The sequence below is a fragment of the Mustela lutreola genome, chromosome 6, assembly GCF_030435805.1.
Source record: "Mustela lutreola isolate mMusLut2 chromosome 6, mMusLut2.pri, whole genome shotgun sequence".
In the NCBI taxonomy this organism is placed as follows: domain Eukaryota; kingdom Metazoa; phylum Chordata; class Mammalia; order Carnivora; family Mustelidae; genus Mustela; species Mustela lutreola.
In genome coordinates this window covers 96,297,108-96,319,689 of record NC_081295.1, presented here as the reverse complement: position 1 = coordinate 96,319,689, position 22,582 = coordinate 96,297,108, and the positions used below count along the sequence as shown (strand labels likewise).

General features: G+C 38.7%; 1 protein-coding gene across 1 annotated transcript; it reads right to left on the bottom strand.

Annotated features, from left to right (window-relative positions):
• Nucleotides 1-2,531: 2,531 nt before the first annotated feature.
• Nucleotides 2,532-16,380, bottom strand: LOC131833197 (glycine N-acyltransferase-like protein 3). The gene is made up of 5 exons (XM_059176368.1): nucleotides 16,303-16,380; nucleotides 11,988-12,095; nucleotides 10,697-10,823; nucleotides 6,387-6,513; nucleotides 2,532-2,946 (listed from the first exon to the last, which is right to left on the bottom strand). Exons 1-5 carry the CDS (start codon nucleotides 16,378-16,380, stop codon nucleotides 2,532-2,534), a joined length of 855 nt encoding a protein of 284 aa, XP_059032351.1.
• Between the last annotated feature and the right edge of the window lie 6,202 nt (nucleotides 16,381-22,582).

Sequence of the window (22,582 nt, the reverse complement as noted above, 5' to 3'; positions counted from 1 at the left end):
CAAGACAGTTTCCCTGAGACTCAGAAATTCGATGTGAGCCCATCACTTAATAAGTCTCAAAACTCAACATTCCCAAACTGAACCAACAATTCCTTCTTCTCCCAATTGCTCCATACCTGGTGCTGTTTTAGTATCTCTTATCTCAGTGGAAAAATATCACCAGCCACAGGTTTTACAACATAGACCCCTGGGAGTTATTGTCGACATCTCTTTCTCGTATCCTCAGCAGGCATGAAATCCTGACAACTTTTCCTCCTTATTACCTCTGGTCATGCTTACTTCATTACTAGCATTCAAATCCAGGCTAAACTTGGATCATCTCTTGCATGGACTATTGCAATTGCCTCTTGACTAAGGCTGAAAGTTGAACAATTATATCCAACATGGTTATCTGGAAGGTAAAAGTAAAAAATAAAGTTCTAGTGAAATTTGATAGGGAAAAAAAAAAAATCACTTCCAAAATATGCAGCCCACTGTGGAGTCGGGGTGGAGGAGGTGACAAATCCAGAAAGCAATGAATTAAAGGGATAATCAGCCCCAAAGAGTTTCCAGAACCTTCAGAGGCCAGTTAGCATAATGAGCAACAGTACTGGCTTCAGAATCTGACAAAACCTAGTTCTGACCGTCACGTGGCCACTTGGAGCCTGCATGAGTTTTGATGAGTCATGACATCTCCCAGCCAGAATTCCCATCATAAGATAATTCCTATTTTTCACAAGGATTAAGTTATATATATCTACTCTTCAGCACGATGATCAGCACATAGTTGAACGTTAGATAAATTAGAGGCATGTTATTATTAAGAATAAAGTAAGGCTATAATATTATTGCCATACACCAGGCAGCAATAATCATGTTGAATCAACACTAAAGATAATGAGCATCCCTGGGGCAGAAATTAGACCATATTTTCCCAAGAGCTTTATAGACTCTGATTACTTGGTGTTCTTCCCTCTGAAACCAAGCATAAGTTTCCAAGCAACCAGTAGTCAGGATGACCTAAGCATATATTCACTCCCAAGGAGTCTTGTTTTTTTATTAAAATGATTCTCTCGGTCAGTGTGTTTACTTCTCTCAGAATAAACACCTAAAGTTGGATCTTCCTTTATCTTTGTAGTTGGGATTTTATGGCCTCTGTTGGGATAAGAAAACAATATTTTCTCTATGTCTAAGTCCACTTTATACAAACTAGACCAATCTGATCATTCAGTCTGTGCCTGCTTTTGTTGTAAATGGAAGGACACAGTTAGCTGGTGATGCATATTTCTTCCTCTGCAATCCTTGAAAGATATATATACACAAAAGAAATTGAAACACAAATTTTAAAAAAAAGAACTTCAGGATAAAAGGCTGATGATATTTATTTAATTATTTAGGCATTTAATTTCCTTTACAGAAAAGATACATGATTTAGTAACCAAAAAAATAGATTGAAATCAAAATGACAGCATACTGGTTCAATGTCTAACAGCAGTTGTATTATCTTTAAAAAGTCATTTATTTTCCCTGAGCCTTCAATTTTTCATATGCAATAAATTAAAGTTTATTATCTTATCAGAATTCTGAGTTTATACATATGCATATATAAAATATGAAAAAATGTATATATGTATTAATGAATCTATGAGAGTACGTTTATGTGTGCATCTGTATACCCACATTCACACCTATAGATGTACCTTAAATTCTTATGAGAAAGCAGATTATAGACAAGGAAGCTGGAAATAGGTGATAGGTAAGGTCCAGTCCTATGCTGACACCATCTGTTTCTAGCATTTAAAATGCCTGTATCTTCTTTCTTCCATCCATGACCACTGAGCAGTAGGTACTTTTTAGAAATGCCAATTCTCAGGCCCTACCTCAGACTTACTGAATCAGGATTGTGGGGAAAGAGGCTCCACAGTCTGTGTTGCAATCTGCCCTCCAGGTGACTTAGAAGTGCATGAAAATGTGAGAACCACTGCATTGGAACATTCCCAGGGAAGGCAATAGACTCGAGTTGTAAGCAGAAGTGGAAAACCAGTCATTAAAGGGGAAAAAGCAGGGTAATCTACAGAGAAGCTGGATCAGAAGTGGTAGGAAGAGTTTAGAGAGACATCGCAGCAGGCTGGGGGTGTGTTATTTACGGTAGTGGGGAGCTGGTGTGGCTGTGACCACCCAGAACAGAAACCTAGGCAGCAATAAGGAAGCCGTAGGCACATGCTCCTGTGTTAAGTCACTGTTCTCATGCAGTCATTTCTATAACTGGGCTGAGAACTGCTGGCTTTAGAACCTTTTTCCTGCGGTGTATCCCAAAGGAAGATAATCATCCCCCTCTCAGCCGTTCTTTTCTCTGACCCCTGGTTATTTCCTGTAGAACCCTGATGCAGTGAGAAGGCAGGCTTCTCAGGCTAATGCTGCGTGTCTTCTCTGGGCCCTTTTTAATTCTTCTGGTTCCAGTTGGAACATTCCCTTCATTGCCAGATACAGAATGTATGTATGTTTAGGGAAAAGAAGAAAATTCCTGGCGTTCCAATGGGCTAGAGGTAAACTTAGCCAGAGAAAGCTGCAGGGGTGAGAATAAGCCTATGATAGTTACAGGGCAAGAACTCAATGCAGAGATTCTTCAGGAGGCTTATGGATGCTGTGTTGTCATCTAGGACGTTGCCCTGACAGGGGAATCCCAGGCTTTGCAACTTCCTGGCCAGTGTGAGGAACACCAGCTGGCTGTAACCTTTCCTGCGATGCTCTGGCAGGGTATAGCCATGGCACACGGTGGAAAACTGGTCTGTAAGAGACCAAGAGACCGGCTTTCCCTTGTCATCCCGGACACATACACTGGGGAAGCAAGAGATGAGTTTCGTGATATACCGGAGACACTGTTCATTGCCGCCCCTAGACCAAGTCCGGTTGAGTAGATCAGCATCAGCAACATTCAGGTAAGTTAGTCGTGGGGCAGAGCCCTTTCTAGAAGGAAACAACACGAGAAGAAATGTGAACGCGGGGTCCTAGGACTACAACCAGCTACTTTTCTTCTTGTACTGATTCAAACTAAGAAACAATTCCAGAGGTGTATTTAGCCAATACCAAAATATTTTCAATGAATTGGAATCTATCCATCTCTTCCCACTTATGAACATCTTTCAGGGTTACATTTCTGATGGGAGAAAATCCTCATTATAAGAAATTAAAGTCTTTCCTTCTCATTTTATGCCCATTTCTTTTCACCTTCATATAGATTAGGGCAAGTATTTCATTTTTCTGTAAAACAGTTCTCAAACTTGTTGACACCCTCTCTGAAGCCATTAACAAGTCCACATTCTTGGGCCCCTAATATTTTCCTTGGTTAAAAAAAAAAAAAAGTATTAGGCTAGAACTGTATCTTTATGCATCCATGGCCTGGAAAAAAAGTATATATTGCTTAACATTCTAAGCATGTATAGATGCTCAAGAAATGCCAGTACTGGGTGCTTGGTTGGCTCAGTGGGTTAAAGCCTCTGCCTTCGGCTCAGGTCATGATCTCAAAATCCTGGGATCGAGTCCTGCATCGGGCTCTCTGCTCAGAAGGGAGCCTGCTTCTTCCTCTCTCTCTGCCTGCCTCTTTGCCTACTTGTGATCTTTCTCTATCAAATAAATAAATAAAATATTTTAAAAATTTTTTTAAATAAAAGAAATGCCAGTCCTTCTAGATCTTCCCTTAAAAGGTCTGGAAAAAGGTCTAAAAGCTCATGGTATTGAGATAAAGGCAAGGATAGGAATTGTTCAAATTTCTAAGAACTGAGATAGTTTACTTAGTTGCAAGCCTATGGTGCTGGTTTTGCTTCAGAATTTGCTTTCATTCTTGAAATTATCAGTATCATAAGACCATCCCCCATAACAGCTAATGTCATTCTTGCTACGATCTTTATAAAGTATATTTTGTGTTTTCTCTTTATTAGTGGTTCCACAATTAGCTGACATTCTAGGCATACTGTGGGCTCTGGCACTGGGACAATAATCTAACCACTAAGGAGGGTTAAAAAAAAAAATACAAGCAATCATGGTCTTGATAGAATTTCTTATTTTTGAAAATGAACAAAGGCTAAAAATACTGAGGCAAAGAAGCCTCACGCAGAAATGTCACTGTAGGGGCAACTGGATGGCTCAGTGTGTTAAGCTTCTGCCTTCAGCTCAGGTCATGATCTCATGGTCCTGGGATCCAGCCTGGCATCAGATTCTCTGCTCAGTGGGGAGCCTGCTTTCCCCTCTCTGCCTACCTGTGATCTCTCTCTTTGTCAAGTAAATAAATAAAATCTTAAAGAAAGAAAGAAAAAAAGAAAGAAATAGGAAGAAAGAAAGAAAGAAAGAAAGAAAAGAAAGAAATGTCACTGTAAATAAAATCATTGCTAAGGCAAATGTTTCAGGAGTAGTTAGTGACTATGACCTTATATCTAAAGGGCAGGTTATTCAAAATAACGGGTATACAAATTTGGGTATGGACTTAGGTGTAAAAGACAGTATCTTCCTATGCAGAAGGGAGCAATTTAAAGCAAGATCTGATTTTATAAGACCTGACGGGATAGAGAAGAATTTTAAATAGCATCTCAGGGATGTGACAGTAAAAGATGGGGAAACACATAGCCTGGTTTCTTCAACAAAAAGTAATGGAAGAAATAAAAAATATGAAAGGGGAACCTGTATGTAAGAGACATATTAACCAATTGCAATGTATGAACTTTATTTAGGTGCTTATTCAAAATAAACTGCTAAAATATTATATTAATTTGGGAAATGTAATTACTAACTGGTTCAAGGAAATACTATTAACCAAATTTTAAAACAGCACAGAGTTGATGCAGCAGGTTTGAGGCCTCTACCTTTAGGGAAGCCTGCTTGCCAGCTTGGCCCTTGGATGGCAGCTGGCAGTTTGGATTTCTGCAGGGGTCCTGCTGTTCCCAGAACTGACAGGAGTTGGCACTTACTGTGCCTACCTGTTTGTGCAATCAGTGTGATTTATGCAGAACACCTGCTCTCCCTCTGGGTGTCTAGAAAATTGTTATGTGCTAGGCAAAGTATGCCTCCAATAAAAAAAATCCTATATGTGTTGTCACAAGTTACTGCTAGGGAAATTAAGCGTGTCCTATGTGACTCCATTGGGGAAGGTTCTGGGAAGTTTGTGCCTGGTTTTCTCTGGATTTTGCCAATGCACCTTTTTCCTCTGCTGATTTTGCTTTGTAGCCTGTCTCTGCTGAGTTCTGTGGGATCTTCTAGCCAATCAATGAGCTTGTGGGTGGTCCTGGAAACCTCTGTACAGGAGTGATATTAGTATAGTGGGTTTTTTTTTTTTTTAAGAATCTTTATCTTTTAGAAATATATGTTAAGATATTTAAGAATAATAGCATAATGTCTGGGATATTTCCTTCAAAGTAGTTAGTAGATGGGGTATGGATGAAACAAGATTAGCCATATATGGATGAGATTTTCCTTATTCTAGTCTTTCACTCGGCCTTTGTATGTCCTTGAAAATTGTAATAAATGAAAAAAATAAAATAAAATAAAAATAAAGTCCAATTGCTTTATGTGACTTATAGTACCTATTCTTCTTTAGCTTTAGTTTTGTTTTGCTCAAAAAGTCCTTCAACATATTCCCTAGAATAAAATTAACATTCATTGAGGTAGGTACTTTTCAAATATCATGTTTCATTTGTTTACAAAATATGTGTAAGGAAGATATTATAAGTTACTCCCCCCCTCCAAAAAAAAGAAATTGATCAAGGCTCAGAAAGATTAAGCAGAAAGGGAGGTACAGCAAATGTCAGAGCAGGGGCTCTCCCGTTAAGAAGAATGCAGGTTACACTAGCAAGTCTTCTGAAGATTGGATTCTTGAGTCAGAATTAGGAATTATTTCTTAGCTCTACAATTTTCTCCTATGTGTTACTTCAACTTTGTTCAAAAAGGTAATTATACAGTACTTTGTAGGGTTGTGGAAAAGATTCAAGAGGTAATGTATTTAAAATATTCAGTGCCCCGCAAATAAGAGCTCTCTATAAAATCAGTCATTTACCCACTTCCCTAAAACATGCAAAAAACACTTTTTGGCTCAAAGAGAGGTTATTTTGAATTATTTGGAGAAGGAGCATACCAAGGAATGATTTTCCTGTGAAAATATAGGATTTTCGAGTTCATTTATCACTATGCACAAAGACACAGATTTGATTTTGCAAGAAATTAGGAGCAGTCAAGCACAGCAGAAAAATAAATACACACACACAGACCCACGGACTCATGACACACAGACATATCTAGATTCTGTGGCCTTACTCCATGGTACCCAAATATCCCTTAATAACAGTCAGCGTTTCAGGTACTCCTCTTTGTACTTCTGTGCAGGAAGTCCCGCCCCACATGCAGAAACTTGGTCTACGTACAGAGAACTGGTGTCCGGCAGAAGTGGATGAGGGAAAAATTGAACAGCCTTGAAGGAAGTTAACTTTACACCTAACTGCTTTGAGTTGGCAACAGCTTTGGAAACATCATGTAACTCACTCTGCAGCCCTGTATATGGAAAGACATAATGAAAAACGGTATTTTATCTGAAAACACAGGAAGGAAATTTGTTGCAGTATTTTGTACTACGTGGCCAGTTTGCCACCTTGTATCAACCTAACCCCTGAAGAGCTATATGAATTATTGCAGCTACTCCTGGCCTGATTCTCAAACATTGTATGGGATTTCCAGATCCCCATCGTGTTGTTTCTCACAATCATGATCTTCCATGAACACTTCTGATGGGAATATCCGTTAAGAATATGGAATTGCTTGGGGGGACTTGCCTGACTTCTGACTTCTTAGACGACTCCTAAACTCCTTAAGGTAAGAGAAATTGTACAGCTCTCAAAGTCTACAATCTACCATTCAGCTAGAAGCATAAGAGAACTCACATTTAGTTGGCATGGCATTCTGACTTAAAGAGTCTTCTAGCCTCTTGCCTACATGCCCATTGCAGAAATATCAAGGTATAAATTTAGTGTTGGGAGATTTATCCTAAACTTGACTCACTTGGATCCTACTCATTTATCACAGGTATACGATGTTATCTATAAATCTTCATTCAGTACTCGTATGTAAAACACTGTGCGGGGCACTGCACCAGCATGAGACCCAAGAATGGTACAGTCTCTGATAGAGCTCGTCACATGGCATGTTAGCTTCTGTTTACTTAGAACTGACTTGCTCTGCTTCTCCAAAATCCTATCAGCTCTATACTTTCTAGGGTTTCCTGATTAATTGAATCCTCTGGAAATTGACTTTCCCACTTCCATCCATGTCTAAAAGCTTGTTTCCTCCTTCCAGTAAGTCATTTCCTATGGAAGAATACATGAATACACGAATAGGAGATCATGTTGAATAGAGTCTGAAATCTGAACATTGGCTACTTTCTTAGGGAGTTAAGTCTAAGAAAAACCAAGTAGTTTCTTCAAGTTAACACTATTAGAAATTACAGAAGTTGTGGCTAGAATCCCACATTATAAACCTGAATTATATCGAAGTAATTCAAGAGACTCTGAAAAAAAAAAATAGTTCAAGCTAATGAAAGGTATGGACGGTAGTTGAAACAAAATTTATTTTTCTTAGATTGAAGTACTTCTTTCTAAAAGTCAGACTAATATTTCTTTTAAAAAACTTTTTAAAAAGATTTTATTTATTTGAGAGAGAGAGAAAGAGACAGAGAGGGAGAGCACAAGCATGCAGAGGGGCAGATGGAGAGGGAGAAGCAGACTCCCCGCTGAGCAGGGAGTCTGATGTGGGGTTTAATCCCAGGACTTAGAGATCATGACCTGAGCTGAAGGCAAACGCTTAACTAATAAGCCACCCAGGTGCCCCTTGAAAAACTTTTAAGATCATAAGATGTAATAGAAAAATCTGCATAAAAAAAATGCATCACTGGGGCAACTGGGTGGCTCATTCAGTTACGCATCTACCTTCAGCTCAAGTCAAGATGTCAGGGTCTTGGGATCAAGCCCTGCATCGGGCTTTCTGCCTATTGGGAGGAAAGGCTCCTAGGGGAGCCTGCTTCTCCCTCTCCCTCTGCTGCTCTGCCTACTTGTGCGCTCTCTCTGTGTGTCAAATAAATAAATACAATCTTTAAAAAAACACAAATGTGTAACTTCATTATTACATATTTTATCTACTACTAAAGCCATAAAATAGAAATTCACTAACCATCTTCTATTTACCATTCTCCTAAACACAATTCTCTCACTCTCCACTAAAAATAGCCACTATTATCATTTTTAATGACAATCACATCCCTGTTTTAAGTTTTATGATGCAAGGGTGAGCCTTAAACACCAAAGTTAGATTTTGTTCACTTTTTGTCTGGTGGATCTTTTAATCTGCAGCTTTTCTTTACATGCCTATCCCTCCTTCATATCCTTTAAATATTCTTTCCATTTATCTGTTAAATAATCCAGTTTGCTGGGTAGAATCTCTGTAGTTTTGATTTTGTGGATGATCTCTCCGTGGATTTTAAACCACGTCCTTCTGTTCCTGACACCGATTATCATTTTAACGAATGATTTTCTCCTTGCTCACATCACGAATCTTCACTAAAATTGTCCTACCTTTGTTCACCTCACCTCCTTAGAAAGGGAGGCGTTGCTAATTGGATAAGACAGAACTCAGACCATTTATTGGACCACAGTTCATGGGACCACAGTACCAGCAAGCCAGATTCTGGAACTTTTAGGTTAGTGCTCACATCAAAATGCTCTCTCACATCCATGCGACCAGTAGTGAACAAAAGAGCCTGGCCCATCTGGATGGCTGTATACTTTTTCATTCCCTGGCACTAACCTAAAAGTCCTCTCATGGCCAACACAAAGAGTTTAGCTCTTCCTGTAGGTGAATCTCGATTTAACCTTGTTTATGGTCAGCTCTTAGATTAAAAATGACAAAGACATTACCATGTAGAACGTACCATTGCTCTGAACACCCAGCTTTGAAGTAGCTCCATTGTCTAAATTTTCAAAAGATTTTATTTATTTAACAGAGAGAGAACATAAGCAGGGGAAGTAACAGAGGGAGAGGGAGAAGCAGACTTCCCATTGAGCAGGGAACCTCATGTGGGACTTGATCATGACCTGAGTCGAAGGCAGCGGCTTAACTGACTGAGCCACCCAGGCATCCCTCTGATGCCTAATTTTTGTAGGCTTTCCAGGCAGCCCCACCAGTAATTCTGTGGCACAAGATGAAAGACCAGCCCTTTCTATGGTAGTAGTTGGCTTTTCGAGTCATTCATGATTTGGGGATGTTATGGGAAGAGCCCTCAGGTGCTTTGGTTAAAATGAATAAAGATACCGATGACTTCTTAAAAGCTATTCTGTATTCCAAGGAAATTATAGTTCTTACCAGCAAAGCCTATAGGTGAGAGGCCACATCAGAAGCCAAAGATAATGCCTACGCTGATTACATGCTAAATGAGGGGCTTTACCACTATTTTAGGTGCTATTAACTCGCATCTTTCCCCACCTAACTTCAGGGAGGATGAAGTGTCGATGTAAATGACTAAGACCGACTCATGACTAACAGCTCCACCTGCTAGGGGAAAAAAAAGCACTGGCAATTACAAGGATGTTCTCATCCTAATGGTGGCATCAGGTGCTTTGAGGAGAGTGGGTCCTCTGGTACCACAGACTGTCCAATCATTGCTGTGATTTTCCATACCAAGGAAGAGATCTACTTATTTCCACACTCGAGTAATAACGGCAAGAAAATTTTGCTAGCTTGGCTAAGTGAGTGGTAGAACCCTGTCTCACGTCTCACCAGCGTAACTGGGGTAAATCTGTAAAATTCAGAGACAGTCCAGAACTTCCACTATAACACCTTTGTGAGCATTTCCAAAGAGATGTTATAAAACACCCCAAGTTTTTAGGTCATGAATATGCCTTAGTCATCATTTGAAAGTAGACAGGAGCTTTTTCCTTGTGAGAGGGCTTCAGCTATTTGCTGCTGGAAAAAATGACCAGACTTTGTATTTCTGACCTGGGGGACCCTGCCTTCCTGGCAATGATGAAGGAACTCACTTTCAATGCAACAGTTAAAAACAAGAACTTCATTGACTGTATCATCTCCCCAGTCATCACGAGAAGTTGGAAAAGTAAGCCACTGAAGCTGAAATTGTCCATGCACAGTATTAGAAACTGTTAATGTAGGTTATTGGTCTTGGCCAAAGCTCTTCCATTAGCATTGATAACCATGCAATTATCTCCTTGGATCTCAGATATACACTTATCTTACTAAATCATGCCAGGATATCCGACGTAGATCGGTTAATTATCTCTTTCCAGAATCAGCAGCTTCAGAAAGAAGGAAAGACTTACCTATTGGCTTATATTGAAGTTAGAGTCACTTTAAAAGATTGGAACAGGAAATGATTAAAGGAATAAAGAAAAATATGCTGTGAAATTACAGTAACAGTGGGGGGAAAATGTCACTTGAAAGCAGCCCAATTTAAATGGTGCCTACTTACCCCAATGGCCACGCCTCTTTAGGAGTAAAACAAGTGTTCTTAGGAAACTGTAGTATAAAAATTGTAACTATATAAAATGTATATCTATGAATTTGTGCACTTAAGTATATATATTATCATATATGTGAAACAGATATCATAATCTATTTGATGTATATGACAAAAATGTGAAAAAGAAGACTGCTTAGTGTCTGTGCTTGATCTCACCTTGTATTTGAAAAACTTGATCCCAGTTGATAACATCGTGTTCTTCCAACAGGTGTTGGTAAGCCCTGACATCCTTGTAGAACACAGCGTAGGCATTAGAATAATGGTCCAGGTTATCTGTCTCAGCCTGGGACAGAAGAATAATTGTAAAAATATTAATATGTCCTCTAGGTAACTCAAATCCTAGATAAATTAAATACATTGACAGCTTATGCTTAGATCATTCCCACTGCCAAAATCAGTCACCTGTAAACCACGGCTAGATAGGAATGTGGCTAATACACTCTGGTGAGGGAAGGAACAGATATTTTGGAAGTTTTGCTTGATTATTCTTCCGGTATTTGGAAAGTTTTAAGATCCTTATTCCATCTTTTTCTAGGATTTTATTTATTTATAAAAATGGAAAGGGGGCACCTGGGTGGCCCAGTCATTAAGCATCTGCCTTTGGCTCAGGTCATGATCCCAGAGTCCTGGGATCAAGCCCACATTGGGCTTCCTTGTCATCGGGAAGCCTGCTTTCTCCCTCTTCCACACCCCACCCCCGGCCTGCTTGTTTCCCTCTCTCGCTGTGTCTCTCTCTGTCAAATATGTAAATAAAATCTTAAAAAAAAAAATGGAAAGGGTATAACTTAATGGAGCTACCAACAAGAATTAAATAGAACTATCAGAATTTTCCTAATGTGGTCAGGGCAACATATTTGATCACGTGAGCTCTTTGTCCTTGCAAAATGGGGCAGATGTCATCTTTTTCAGTCTCCCTATGCATTTACCACATTACCAAAGTTGTTGGTCACAGGAAAACATCAAACCAGAGGAAAAACAAATATGCACAAGTACGTATGCTTCATGGTTCTAGAGATTGTGAAACACTAAAGGAACACTTTTTTGAACACATTTAAGCTAGCCGTTTTCCATGTCTGCAACTCCAAAGCCAGTCAAATCAGAGGCTAATAGTGAGGGGCACCTGGGTGGCTCAGCGGTTAAACCTCTGCCTTAGGTTCAGCTCATGATATCAGGGTCCTGGGATCCTGATCTATGTTGGGCTCCCTGCTCAGCGCAGAGTCTGCTTCTCCCCCTGGCCCTCCCTCCTTGTGCTCTCTCTCAAATAAATAAAATCATTAAAAAAAATTAATGGTGAAATATGTACCTTATTAAGCTAATATATAAAGACTGTAATGGTTATAATATCCCCTTTACCCAATCTTTTCTTTGCAGTTGATGCCAACTCTTGGGTTTTCAGGGGGTATTTTGTTTAGTTTTGTTTTGTTTCTCTGTCCTTTCCAATCTGTACCTCTTTCTGTCGCCGGGTGATAACAGCTTTGAAGTCTGGCCACGAATCCACCACCACCTCCTTCTGAAAGGGATTCCCACGATTCATGTTCATCACTGCTCCATAAACCTGAGCCAGAGAACCCAGAGAGACAAGCCAGTCACATTACTAACTCTTTCAGTTGCATATTACTGTTTTCACTTCTTGTATTATATAGTTGTGGCCATGAGAAGGGAAATTTTTTTATATGCACATATATACAACATGCACATGTACAAACTTTTCTCTTGTTATTTCATTATTGTACATGAAAACTGGTAAAAAATACAAAAACAAAAACAAAAACAAAAAAACTAGGAAAACCTATGAAATCTCTCCCTAAACTTAGGTTTTTCTGTACAACTATGAGAGATACCAAAACAACAGGCTGACTAGATGGCACATGGGTCAATAATAAATACTTACAGAAGGAATCAGAATCTGATGTATGGATTTAGGGCTCGTAATATCTTTTACAATTCCACAGATAATTTTGATGTTCAGCTGCTTTTGAAGCTTATTATACTCTCCAAAAATAACCTGCTTAATGCAACTACTCCTTCAACCCTGAGTTACAATTAAGCATCATTGAGGGTAACTCCCCTCCCCCCAAAAAGCCCCCTTCCTTTCAGATTTGATAGAGGAAGGCTCTCTAAGCATTCCCTGAGGGTCATAACTATGTCTTATTCATTGCTATGTACATGGAGTCTGACATAGTGGATCAACTAGTTGTTGACTAAACAATACTGAGTATTAGAATTCTGACCTGTGCCCTTGCATATTTCTTTTCTCCACTTAGAATCAAAGATGCCGTCCCTATAAAACAACCTTCATATGCCAGGGGTGCTTATAGAGAAGAAGTTGTGGTGGTAACAAGGAGAGTGAGTTACAGGCTAGTGTTCTTAGCAGCACTTTCATCATAGATAGAAACTGAAAACAATCAAAGTGTCCAACAGCAGTGGGAAAAAATGAATAAATTGTGGCATATTCATACTATAAATTACAAAACAGAAACTCAATGGTGAACGAAAGAAGGTAGATACGAAAAGACATACTATGTGATTCAATTTACATTATATTCAGAAATGACAAAACCACATTATGGCTTTAGAAGTCAGGATTCTGGTTACTTATGGAGAGCTAGGAAAGAGAATGTTTGGAAAAGAGCACTGGGGGGAGAAATTGTGTCTGAAGTAAAGTTCTTTCTTGATTGGAATGCAACTTATATAAGTATTTGCTCTATGAAAATTCATTGAGCAGCATAATTATGTTATGTGCACCTTCTAGTATGTGTTATTCTTCAGTGAAGACCAATTTAAATTATAGGGGCATTAGAACCCACATTTTTACCTCTTTTATCACATCATGATTCAAATCACACACCTCAATACCTAGAACATTATTCAACTCTCTTCTCTCTTTCCCAATCTGGGACCTCAGTCAAATCTTCTTATAGAATGTATCTTTCCTAATTTGGTCTGGCTAATACTAACATGTGACATGGATCACATGTGAAAATCCGAGAACTAAATTAACCTGGAAGGGTCATGCTTGCTTTGTTTAATTATTAAATTTTGGGGATGCTGATGTTATATATACATAGTCATAAATTTATTAAAGTGTTTTTTCCCACAAAGAAACCATACATCTTTATTTAAAAATGGAGCTTAAATATGATTGGAATGTTGAGAAAGTTAAAAGGAAAAAAATTCTTTCTGATATTCAGATTGTGAAAGGAAAAAAATGGCTTGTTTATAAGAGTTTTGCAACCAACTGAAAGAGTTGGCATTGGTTGAAGACAATGAAACAAATTCTTTAACACCTATTTATTCACAGGGTGCGTGTTGAGAGGAGAGGGGAAGTAGCTAGGGGAAGTAAGGATGCCAGAAGAATGAGCAGCTGGAATTTGTGAAGGAAATGTAGAGGGATATTTAATCACTGAAATACTAAGATGAGGTAGGAGGGGGGATGGGTGAAATAGGTGATGGGGGTTAAGAAGGAGTTCACTTGTTGTAATGAGCACTGGGTCACGTATGGAAGCATCGAATCACTAAATTGTACACCTGAAACTAATATTATACTATATGTTAACTAACTGCAATTTAAATAAAAACTTTAAAAAATCAGATTATAAAATATATAGCCATAGCCTCCAAAAAAATGGAGGAAGTGTGAAAGAACAAGACAATTATTTCTTTATCATTTTGATTCTCTAAAGGACATAGTGTAACTGAAGAGGTATTTTGAAATTATGGTCAGAGAACCCAAGCCAGACGTTATATAACAATCCAATAACTGAAAAAAAAAAAGAATAAGATTCAAAGGTGAAGAGACTCTGTGTATAGAAAATGAGAAATTGGGAGTGCCAAGCTAAGCAGCTTTTAAAGAGAAGATGATATGAGGAAGGGAATCATTTGTGCCTACGTGTTTGATTTCTTTAACTCTTACTTCAAGTGGTGTTATGAGAAGGATTAAAAAAATAATAATAATAAAACCAAAAACCAACAATGAAAAACAACAGAAAATCACAACCATGCAGTTTGGAATCTGATAGCTTGGATTTAAATCTGAACTCTAGCACTTAGATAAAGGGAGGGGATTTTGTAATATCATCTGTAAAAGTATAATGCAATTACCTGCTTATTCAGTTTTTAATATTACAGAGGAATTAATAGGTTTTATAAAGTTCAAATGAGACAGCATAAAAGGTATGTTATAGAAGGATTCCTACTATTCTGAGCAACTCAACTAATCTGAATTCAGAGGTCCTTGAAAATAAGATTTGAACAGGTGAGGGTTAATAAGTAACTATTTCATAAACTGATAGTGACCAACCAACAACATTTTATTGAGTGCTTATATGGGCAAAGCCCCATGCCAAGCACTATGGGAGGTATCAAAAAAAATAACAAAACCAAAACAAACAAACAAAAAAACAGAAAAAGAAAAAATTGAAATAGCCAGAAAAATTTTATGATTCCTCACCTGGGTGTCTGGTAGTTAAGTTGCTAGAAGAGAAGCAGTAGCTATGAAATCAAAGGAACCAGGATTCAACTGATTTTTTACTTGCTTTAGTCTTTTTTGGACGCTAACTTGTTCATTTCTAAAATAGGTTAATAGTCATCTTACAAAGTTGTTGGAAGGATAAAATAAATTGAAATTATTTGTATGCCAAAGTACTACCCACATACTATTTATAATGTAAGAGCCCATCATTCGTCTTGATGATTATGTGATCTTAGATGACCCTGTGAAGGTCACCAAAACCTTTTTATTTCTCTTTGGCAAAAGAGTGGGTCAAACATTTATTCTCCAGAGTGTCCACATTCAAAAATGGGACATTTTGAGTTGGACTGTCCATTTGGTACTCTTTTAACCATATGCTCCCAAATTATCACTCAGATTTTCCCTACCACACATAGTTTAAGCATGATCCATAAGGCAAGATGACTAGGTTTAATCACCCCAGTACAGTGCTCTAGATAACTTCTGTTAAAGTTTAGTGTAAATAAGGACTATCGAGGGTGTGAGCCCAATACACAGTTCTCTGGTCTCTGTCTTTAGAAATTGTGATTCATTATATCTCTTCTGGGTTATTAGCAGCCATCACATTTGCAGTCAAATGCCCTTACCACTGAGTTATACCCCCTGCCACTTACATTTGAAAATCCATATTGTAGGGCTATCTCCTTGGTTGAGAATTGCAGCCGTCAAAGACAATTTCTTTGCACTTCGCATGTTTTTCTCCAAGTGCTTAAAATATTTTAAATCTCATATTTATTTGTAATCTGTGATGATTGTCTTTTTCCACAGTAGCTCTGAGTTATCAGCGGGCCCTCACAGGCTTTGAGAAGACTTCAATAGAGGCTTTATGACCAACAAAGCCATTGAAAAAAATAAATAAAGATGTTGAAATAGCCAGAAGAATTTTATGATTCCTGGACCTCAGCTCTATTGTGAACCTAGGTTATGTTCTTATGAGCAATGCTACTTAATCTATACTCTTCTGCCATTAAGAAAAGTTTAAAACTCGAGTTTACCTAGAAAAAATCTAATCCAGCACTACCTAAATTTTCCTAGAGGTCATCGAGAGTGACTGTCAAAAAAATAATTGTCACAGCCATATCTATGCTGCTTGGGATCAGTCTCTAGCAGGAGACGAGTGGGAAACCATCTGTTTAATAGGTTTAATAGGAAAGCCCTGACATCAGAAAAACTGGGAAAACAGCCACAAGTCTGACCTTATTCACAATAAATAAAATAAAGAAATAAAAGAGAGCGCTTAAGTGTAGAATACCTTGAGTGATTCAGGGAAGTAACTCTTCAACATTTTTTCCAGGATCAGTAATTTGGTAGAACAGTTGAGCACCAGCATTTTCTCCAGAACTCTAGCAATTCCACACCTAACGAGAAAGTTGAAGGGATGAGTTCAGCTTTTCCTTGTTAACGTTTAAATCTCCTGAGGAACATCCTTGAAGTCCTGTTTTCACTGGGTGGAATTCGGAATGCCATTGCTCCCTCTGATGGGGGAAGAAGAGGGAAGATGAGAGGCACTGGGGTGGGGACACCAGAGAGCACGTGGAAGTAGGGAATGTTAATGACCTAATCCAGGAAAGAGGTGATTATCCATGTTGGTTAAGTCTTCCTATGATACACACTCACTGTTTGCTCAACTCTTCCTGTGAGACACAGAAAGTTGTAATTTCACATCTGTTTGTGTTTTCATTGAGTCTGTCTCAAGTCGACTGGGAGGTATAAGAAGGAAAGGGCCCGTGTCTGCTTTGTGCTCTATTGTAGTCCATCACCTACAGGACTGGCACAGAGGAAAAGGGCATTCTATGTGCTTGCTGAATGGTTAAGAGGAAGCTCAGAGTAAGAGTCTTAGGGTAAGCAGGGAAACTTCTTTTTACAATGTGGGGCAAAGGTGGAAGATGTGAGTGGGTCAGGCATCAGGTGCTTATGAGAAGCCACTTGCAGAGAAACACCTAGGTTGAAGATAAAGAATCAGATGTGAGCAAAGGCTGAGACTCTGTTTAGTTAGACAAAATTAAGGAACGAAAAAGGGACTTAATATAATGCATGCAATTCAGCCATTCAGAGGCAGTTATTTTTTTCTAGATTTGGGGACTTCCTATCCCCTGCTTTTTGTCCTTAAGAAAACTTTCACCCACCCCTCTCAACATTCCAATCAGGTCTCGACTGAATTAAACAAACTTTTTTCTCTATATTCGATGCACTAGAGTTTATCCACTTACTCTCAACAAACAGGCACTAGGATGGCGAAAATGCCTCAACTAAACAGGAGAACCTGGTGTTTCTGAGACTGCAGTGAATTTTTTCCTGTACAGCACATCCCCCAGATAGAGGACGTTACTACTTGATTTCAGTATGTGGCAGCTCTGTGTGACTATAAGATACTCAAGTGTTTGATTATGATTTAAAATCCACCTTGCAACTCCATCATATGGTTTACATGAGTCTGAACTTCGACGAAGCATATCTCCTGTGACCAAGTCCTGTGCCTGCAGGCTGCTGAGTGCGACACCTGAGGTGTTTGTAATTCTCTCCAGGACTCTGAAAAGATACTAGGGGCAGCACCAGAAAATCAGCATCCTGGAACGCTAGTACTCATAGTCTGGGCCGATAGGAGAAGCTTTGCAAAGATCGAGTTTCCAGGGTTCAGGTTGAGCAAAGGAAGGAGACATGTAGGCATCATCTTTTCACACTTGTATCTGCTTGACATTTCACTCCCTCATGCTATCTTCAAATAAAATATTAACTTCTTAGCAGATCCTCATGTTAAATACATTCATTTATTCTAATTCAATATTTGAGAAAATTAGTATTATTTCACAGAGAAACTGGTTATGTATCTCTTATTACATTTGATGCCTAGAGATGTTTTTATGTCTTGATACATAGCAAAGTAGCTAGCACAAATGGTAGGAATTCTAAGAACTTGATGGTGATTTGCTTTATTGCCTCGTTTGTTCCTCAAAGTTCCTGAAACCACTTATAAGTGTAGGTAAAATATATGATGAAAAATTAAGTTTGAATTAAAATTCAGGCAAGGGGAAAACAGAGGTGTAAACATAATATGGGGTCAAGAGTGAAGCCAGCAGCCAAAGCACATGGACTATAGTTCTAAATACAGAGTTGATCCTTTTTATTTACAGATTCCACATTTGTGAATTCACCTACTTGCTAAGATTCACCTGGAACCCTTCAAATCCATAGTGATGGTGTTTTTGCAGTCATCTGTGGACATATTTGAGTCTCCAAAGCCAATATTGTTCAGCGGATGCTGCAGAAGCTGACCTCTCTTTCCAGCTCTTATACTGTAAACAAGCCCTTTATAACGATGTATTTGTGCCACATTCTTTTGTGGTGTTCACTTTCTGCTGGTAATTTCACTGTTTAAAATGGTCCCAAGGGGCACCTGGGTGGCTCAGTCATTAAGCATATGCCTTCGGCTCGGGTCATGATCCCAGAGTCCTGAGATGGAGCCCTGCATCAGGCTCCCTGTTCTGCGGGAAGCCTGCTTTTCCCTCTCCCGCTCCCCCTGCTTGTATTCCCTCTCTCATTGTGTCTCTCTCTCTCTCTGTGTGTCAAACAAGCAAAGAAAATCTTTAAAAAAAAAAAAAAAAAAGTTGTCCCAAGCATAGTACTTAAGTGCTGTCTAGTGTTCCTATGGTAAAAAGACTGTGATGGGTCTTACCGAGAAGATACATACATGTGTTACACAAACTTCCTTCAATTATGGGTTATAATGCTCTTGACTGGGAGTTCAATGATAATAAAAAAATCAACAATTGGTAAATAATATGTCTTTAAACAGAAATACACATAAAAAAGGTTTATGTGCTGGGATGCATGGGTGGCTCTGCAGATTAAGTAGCTGCCTTTGGCTCAGCTCATGATCTCAGAACCTGGGATCAAGACCCACATCGAGTTCCCTGCTCAACGGGGAATCTGCTTCTCCCTCTGCATCCATCCTTCCCCTGAGTCTGTGTGTGCTCTCTCTCTCAACGAAATTAATAAAATCTTTAAAAGTAAATTAAAAAAAAAGAAAGGTATTGTGTTGGTCTTCTGATAAAAACATTGTGACCAGAGGCTTGCAGGAACCTAATCTTACGTTTTCCCTACAGATGGTAATCCCTGTGACCTCGCTGAACAAAACCACCACCAACAATGAGAAGCAGGGGATTTGCAGCAGGTGAGAGCACATTTTGTACTGTAAGCTTCCTGGCAGCCAACATAAGAGAAACAAAAATGATTAGTTACGCGATTCAGTTTGTCCATAAAATTATTCTCACACTCTTGGGGCACCCAGGTGGCTCGGAGGGTTGGGCATCAGCTCTTGATTTTGGCTCAGGTCATGATCTCAGGGTCCTGGGATCCAGCCCCACGTCAGGCTCTGTGCTCCGTGGGGAATCTGTTTGAGGACTTCTCTTCCTCTCTCTCTGCCTCTGCCCCTGTTCATACTCTCTTGCTCACTCTCATTTTCTGTCTCTAAAATAAATAAATCTTTTAAAAAAATTATTCCTATGCTCTTTATCATAGCATTTGCTTGACTTTTCACTTGTATTATCTCTAAATGAAATTCTCTAACTTCTAAATAATCAAAAGCCTCCTTGATCTGGCTTCAGTATACTTTTCTATTCACAAACTGTGCTGGGTGACAAATATTGGTGACATAAAAATCAGAGAGACATTTCTCCCATGGGTTCACAGAGGGAAGACACTATAATTAATGTACACCAGTGGACAATGTTCTTTCAGTAAACAGTGATGAATTTCCTGAGGACCTTTCTCTTATGAAATACAAAGATAGTTTTAAGGGCACAGCAGAATGAAGAAATTCTCATGGATGCAGGAAATATATTTTACAGATTTTTGATTTATATTAGAAAGTCATAATGACAACCATTAATTCTGAGAACTACAAGATCAGAGTATCATAATCTCACCAATAAATTATAAATTCCCCATAATTCACATGTGTTCTAGAATTGGAAGGTAAAGATTTGTAATTCCTCTGGCTGAACTGTTACCAACAACAGACTCACTAACTGAAATCTTTGTCAAGGAATGTAATTAATTATCGTCATTCAAGTTTTAAGAGCCCAAGATTCTTTGGGGGGCACTGAAGAGTTTATCAGCACACAACAAGCACTTAAAATATGTTATCAACATTAATCCATGAAAGCATAACACTGGCCTGAAAGACCTTTCTTATAAATAAATAAAATATAAGGTCTCTGCTTTTATAAGGTAACATAGCACTTACATGACATCTGTGGGGAAGAGGACATCTTTTAGTGAGACACGGAATTTTTTTAAAGCTCTTGTGATCTGGTGCTTGTAATTATTTTTCAGATGATGGGCTTTCCTTTCAGAGATGCCTCTCTTACCTGTTTCTCTAGTTGTGCCCCATCAGTGCAAATGATGTTATATTTTGTAATGCTTATTTTCCCCAAATCAAGATTTGAAATAGAAAAACAAAAACAAAAAGCAAACATCTTTCCCCATAAACCTAATTATGATTTACCCTTCCTGTATAATGCTGAAATTCATCTCTCCTCCCTATTTCTCCCATTTCTTCTTGCAAGTTTAATTAATGATTTGAAATTTATTATTTTAAGGAAGGAATGCTTACCTGGTGTTGAGAGTTCAGTTTCTATCAGGTCAGTGGTTCCTTCTTCATAAATGGTGAGTTTATTCGTCAAGCCTACTTCCCTAATTAGTCCTTAGTGGAAAGAGAAGGGAGAGAAAAACAAAAAAGTGCCCACACCTGTTAATAGGGAGGAGATAATGGTGTCAGGTGAAAAGCCTCATGCATACAGCATGAGTATTTTCACCCCACCCCTTCCTTTCTCTCAGATTTAGACTTACAGTGTAAAATACAGTGAATACTAATCTTGATTTAAAGATGGACATTTTCTAGATCCCAAACCAACTGTCTGCTAAGATCTCATGAAAAAATAAAAAGGAATAAGACCCAGGTGAAGGGAGTACCATAGAAATTGACAAAGAGGTATTGCCCTCTTATATATTTTCACCTATTTTTTTTAAAGATTTTATGTATTTACTTGAAAGAGAGAGCAAGACACAGGGAAAGTGCATGAGCAGGGGGCAGAGGCAGAGGCAGAGGCAAAGGGAGAAGCAGACTTCCCACTGAGCAGGGAGTTGGATTTGGGACTTGATCCCAGGACCCTGAGATCATCAACTCAACCAGTGGCAGACGCATAACAGACTGAGTCACCCAGGTGCCCCTATATTTTCATCTATTTGGAAGAAATGATTTTGCTACTCTAAACTTCCAATGCTGACCAAGGGATAATCTCTAAAGCATATACTTGTGGAATTGAGAGTGTTTTTGATAATTTTAATTCTCTTGCCCTATACTTTTAAATGAAAAGAGTTTACTTGCTTTCCTCAAATGGCTGCAATTTCAAGTGACATGTGAACAGTTGTATGGGCATCTTGGCCCACAATGCAATACCTGAGCTTTGAGATAATTAACAGTATGAATATTTCAATGGCATTAGTATAGTCCTTCAATTTGAATGTGGTCACATGGGAGGATATGAGGATACTATTTATCATCTTTATGTTTTGTAAGTCAATATCAAATGATGGGGAAAGTCAGGGAATTCTTTTTTTTTTTAATTTATTGTATTTATTTGTCAGAGAGACAGAGAGAAAGAGAGAGAGAGAGAGAGAGAGAGAACAAGCAGGGGGAGGGGCAAGCAGAGGGAGAAACAGGTTTCCCACTGAGCAGGAAGCCCAATGAGGGACTCTATCCCAAGCCGCTGGGATCATGACCTTAGCCAAAAGCAGGCACTTAACCAACTGAGGCACTCAGGTATCTTTTTTTCTTTTCTTTTTAAAGATTTATTCATTTATTTTCAGAGAGAGAGGGAGAGAGGGAGGGAAAGAGAAAGAGAATGAAGGAGAAAGGCAGAGGGGGAGGGAGTGGGAGAGAATCTCAAGCAGACACCCTGCTGAATGGAGATCCCCAACCTGAGCTTGAACTCATGACCCTGAGATTATGACCTGAGCTGAAATCGAGAGTCAGATGCTTCAAAAATGTGTCACCCAAATGTCCCTGGGGCATTCTGTACTTGAAGATGCTTGTTAAGTAACACAATGGGTAGCTGTGACTAGAGATTAAAGTAACTAGAGAAATTGTATTAGATGACAATTACTGGATATGAAAGGCAGACTGTCTTTTTTTATCTGTGTATATTGATAAATTTTTAAAAATTTATTTATTTGAGAGAGAGAAAGAGGGCGAGTGAGAGGAGGGGCAGTATAAGGAAAGAATCTTGAAGCGGACTCTCCGCTAGGCACCAAGCAGATGGCAGACGCTGTCTGCATTTCATGAAATCGCATGTGTTCTAGAATTGGAAGGTAAAGATTTGTAATTCCTCTGGCTGAACTGTTACCAACAACAGACTCACTAACTGAAATCTTTTTCAAGGAATGCAATTAATTATAGTCATTCTAGTTTTAAGAGCTGAAGATTCTTTGTGGCACTGAAAAGTTTATCAGCACATAACAAGCACTTAAAA